Source organism: Chiloscyllium plagiosum, unplaced genomic scaffold, assembly GCF_004010195.1.
Source record: "Chiloscyllium plagiosum isolate BGI_BamShark_2017 unplaced genomic scaffold, ASM401019v2 scaf_66657, whole genome shotgun sequence".
In the NCBI taxonomy this organism is placed as follows: domain Eukaryota; kingdom Metazoa; phylum Chordata; class Chondrichthyes; order Orectolobiformes; family Hemiscylliidae; genus Chiloscyllium; species Chiloscyllium plagiosum.
In genome coordinates, this window is record NW_025207707.1 from 1 (window position 1) to 4,012 (window position 4,012).

General features: G+C 44.4%; 1 protein-coding gene across 1 annotated transcript; it reads right to left on the minus strand.

Annotated features, from left to right (window-relative positions):
• Positions 1-1,244: 1,244 nt before the first annotated feature.
• On the minus strand, positions 1,245-3,068 carry LOC122546633 (C3 and PZP-like alpha-2-macroglobulin domain-containing protein 8; the record flags this gene model as incomplete). The annotated part of the gene is made up of 3 exons (XM_043685305.1): positions 2,967-3,068; positions 1,592-1,728; positions 1,245-1,400 (listed from the first exon to the last, which is right to left on the minus strand). Coding segments are annotated over exons 1-3 (324 nt in total), but the record flags the coding sequence as incomplete, so codon positions are not given.
• Between the last annotated feature and the right edge of the window lie 944 nt (positions 3,069-4,012).

Sequence of the window (4,012 nt, forward strand, 5' to 3'; positions counted from 1 at the left end):
AGGTGCTGGAGTGGGGGTGGTGGTGGTGGAGACAGCAATTTTAAATCTTTCAACTGAAGACTAGCACAATGTGTGAATGTTGCTGTCATAACAAAACACTGTCAATTGGATAATTTAACATTGCACAGATTTACTTCCTAAAGATTTGTGTGTCATTCCATCTCACCTACAGCGAATTACATGAAGTGCAGTGTCTGTGTTAGAGACACCATGGAACTGTTGGATGGTAAGGGAGTTTGTGATGATGGACTGTGTGAGAGAGTTTGTCAGTTTTTATTAAACAAAATATCGGTTGCATTTATATCTATTACCTTGTGTCAGTTTACGTTTTGCAATGTTTGAGAGTGATGCTTGTGTGTTGTAGTTTGAAGTTTAATGGTATGGTGATAATTATCGAGGATATTATTGAATTCTTCTATCACTGCTTCTGTATGGGTGCAACCAGCTGATACATCAACTCAAATACAGCTGGTAATGTTCCTGCATCACCCAATCAAGGCGATGGTGAGATTGGAAAAGGATCCCCTGAAAATCAAAAAGTAATCTCAAGAACAGACTTCAAAAAACAGAAAATATTTTGATCCCAGCCACCTACCCACTAGACATGAATCCAACACGTACACAGTTAGCCAGTGCTCCCAGTGAGAACGAAGACGATTGCTTTAATTCTTTGTCTGCCAACTATGAGTGGCTGCTATTGCTTCACCCTCAGTACGGAAATCCTGTAATTACTGTACAGTGTGCTGGAGAAATCACCTGCTTTTACTGGGAGAGGCTGTAGCTGTTTCGATGGGGATGTGTATGTTGTAGTTTATACAGGCTGCTGAAGTAGACTCTGTAAATAGACTATTTGTCTGTTTACCATGGTGTACCTTGCCTCTCATCTATTAGCTGACAGTCCCCATACAGGAGAAAGTGAGGTCTGCAGATGCTGGAGATCAGAGATGGAAATGTGTTGCTGGAAAAGCGCAGCAGGTCAGGCAGCATCTAGGGAACAGGAGAATCGACGTTTCGGGCATTAGCCCTTCTTCAGGAATTCCTGAAGAAGGGCTAATGCCCGAAACGTCGATTCTCCTGTTCCCTAGATGCTGCCTGACCTGCTGCGCTTTTCCAGTCCCCATACAGGCAAACTACACATCTGCAGCACTTCATACACACAAATTTAACCAGAGTGTACACACACACACTTTAACCTTTGACGTGAAAAAGTATGAAATCACAACAGGAGACTGACTGCTTCTCACCACCGCTGTCTGCAGGATTTTCTTGTTATCCCTGTTCAGCTCAAAAGATTCCTGGAAATCCAGATTAGTTGATGCGAGTGAGATGGTGAGATTGACCCCTCCCACAAAGGAGAGGATGGCATATTCCGACAGGGCTTGCAGAGCGACACATGTGTCCTGGAGAGAATCACAAAGCATCAGTTCTGCTGATGTCTCCGCCACACTTGGTTCAGAGAGTTCACAATTACAACGTATCTGAGGACTTAGTATTACTTGGCTGGTGGAGTTTGGGGAGGGGGGAGTGGTTTATGGAGACATACATAACTGATCGTACATTATCCACTCATTACTCGACTGGCAGTGTTTACCTGTGTGGAAGAGAACCCTCCCAGTGTGTTACGTTGCTGTGAGAGCCATTTAACAACGGGAAGAGCAGAGGCTACATCACCAAGGGAGGTGTAGGTGAGGAGAGCGTAGGCAGTCATCTCCACTTCAGCTGATACAACTACATGGGAGAGACAGGTGACAAGCTCACAACACAATCAGTACAGCTTTTCTGTTTTCAAACTCTTGTTCATTAAGTAACCGTGCAAAGACAAAGTAATAGCAAAACTAGTATGCTTTTGTGCTGTGCATCTGTGTGAGAGTGTGTCTGTGAGAGAGTGTGTGTTTGTCTCTGTGTGTCTGTCTGTGAGAATGTGTCTGTGAGTGTGTGTGTCTTCGAGAGAGTGCATGTCTGAGAGAGAGTGTGTGCCTGTGAGAGTGCGTGTCTGGAAGTATGTGTGTCTGTGAGAGAGTGTGTGTCTGTGAGAGTGTGCGTGTGTCTGTAAGAATGTGCGTGTGTCTGTGAGTGTGTGCGTGTGTCTGTGAGTGTGTGCTTATGTCTGGGAGAGTGTGCGTATGTCTGGGAGAGTGTGCGTATGTCTGGGAGAGTGTGTGTGTCTGGGAGTGTTTGGGTCTGTGAGAGAGTGAGCGTGTCTATCTGTGTGTGCATGTGCCTGTGAGAATGTGCGTGTGCCTGTGAGAGTGTGTGGGGTGGGAGGTACGATACAGAGGAAGGTGCTGCATGGCAATGTTTGCTCCAACTCATCAAGTGAAAGACTGTTACATTTATTTCAGCTCCACATTAAACAATGTGTTCCCAGCTCATACGATCTGTCTATATAATCAGCCTCCCTTTCCCCACATGTAACAAAGGCCTCTCTCCTAAAATGTAGATCCTTTTGTAAGGGTGCAACCTTTCCTTCACATTAATGAAAGGTTTGACATACACAGTCTGGTTTTGACTGTATATCATGTGAACAGTTGACTGCACAGTTATATTGGATACTTGTCCTGATATTGTAGTGATGGGAATGAGGGGGCCAGATGGAGCTCATTGAGTATTAGTTCCCTGTTTGGGGTTGTTAACCTGGGTCGATCGGGGAGTCCTGGCTGACAGATATAAACAGGAGGCAAAAGTGAGGACTGCAGATGCTGGCAATCAGAGTCGAGGGTGTGGTGCTGGAAAAGCACAGCAGGCCAGGCAGCATCAGAGATATAAACTGGAGTCTCAGAGATTTTCACGATTCTCGGGACTGGCTCTGAGTTAGCTGGTGTGGAGTCCATGTATTGTGCATGTGTAAAGAAAGGATGACTCTGTGTTGGGATATCAGCTTCCTGTGCAGTTATTTCAGACATACAAGTCTCTAACGGCCACACAGAATACAGAATAAGGTAGTGGGCTGGAGCTGTGTCCCTTACCTGATTGTAAGAGGCCATCACTAAAACCCATGAAGGTGTCTTCATCAGTGACTGTTGTACCGGTCAGACTCCAATGTGTAAAGCCATCTAGAATTCAGATGGAAAGTTAGTCCAAATGCTGTACATTTCTATGTTCGATGTTCCAAATGCATTGTAATTTCAAATATTTAGTTGAAGAAGATTTACATTCCCTAGTGCAGAAACAGGCCCTTCGGCCCAACAAGTCCACACCGACCCTCCAAAGAACAACACACCCTGACTAGTGCATCTAACACTACGGGCAATTTAGCATGGCCAATTCACCTAACCAGCACATCTTTGAACGGGAGGAAATCGGAGCACCCGGAGAAAATCCACGCAGACACGGGGAGAATGTGCAAACTCCACACAGACAGTTGCCCGGGACGGGAATTGAACCCGGGTCCCTGGTGTCGTGAGGCAGCAGTGCTAACCGCTGAGCCACCGTGCCACCCAATTTTTTAAAAACATATGAGACCCAAATCTATATTTGTAATGCATATAGTAACACAGGCATGGATTTACTCAGCAGACATATGGGGAAAAAGCAGGGAGTGACAGTAGATTAAAGACACCTTTCAAAGAGTTGGTATTTATTCAAATGGGCTCTTCCTATGCTGTAAACGATTCTACATTAATTCTCGTGTTTAACAATGATATTAATGATTCTAAGATCACAAAGTAATCAACCAGTCACAAACTATGAGATGAAATAACAGATGTTATACAAAACACTATTCCAGAGACTCTCCTGGAGGATTTCACAGGAGCCACGTTCAATTCACTGAGATCACTTCACACAGAGACAGCGACAAAGCCACCAAATATATTCTTTATATCGGTATTTAACCACATCTCAATAACCCAATAATCAATCACATCTGACACACTCACAAGATACTTTGACTGTTACAGGTGACCACAAGAGCCAGTTGTGCACAGCAGGATCCCAAAAGCAGTACATTTATATCCAGTTACACTTCTTTTGTTGCTGTTAACAATCAAGGGTGCAACATGAATCTATAATC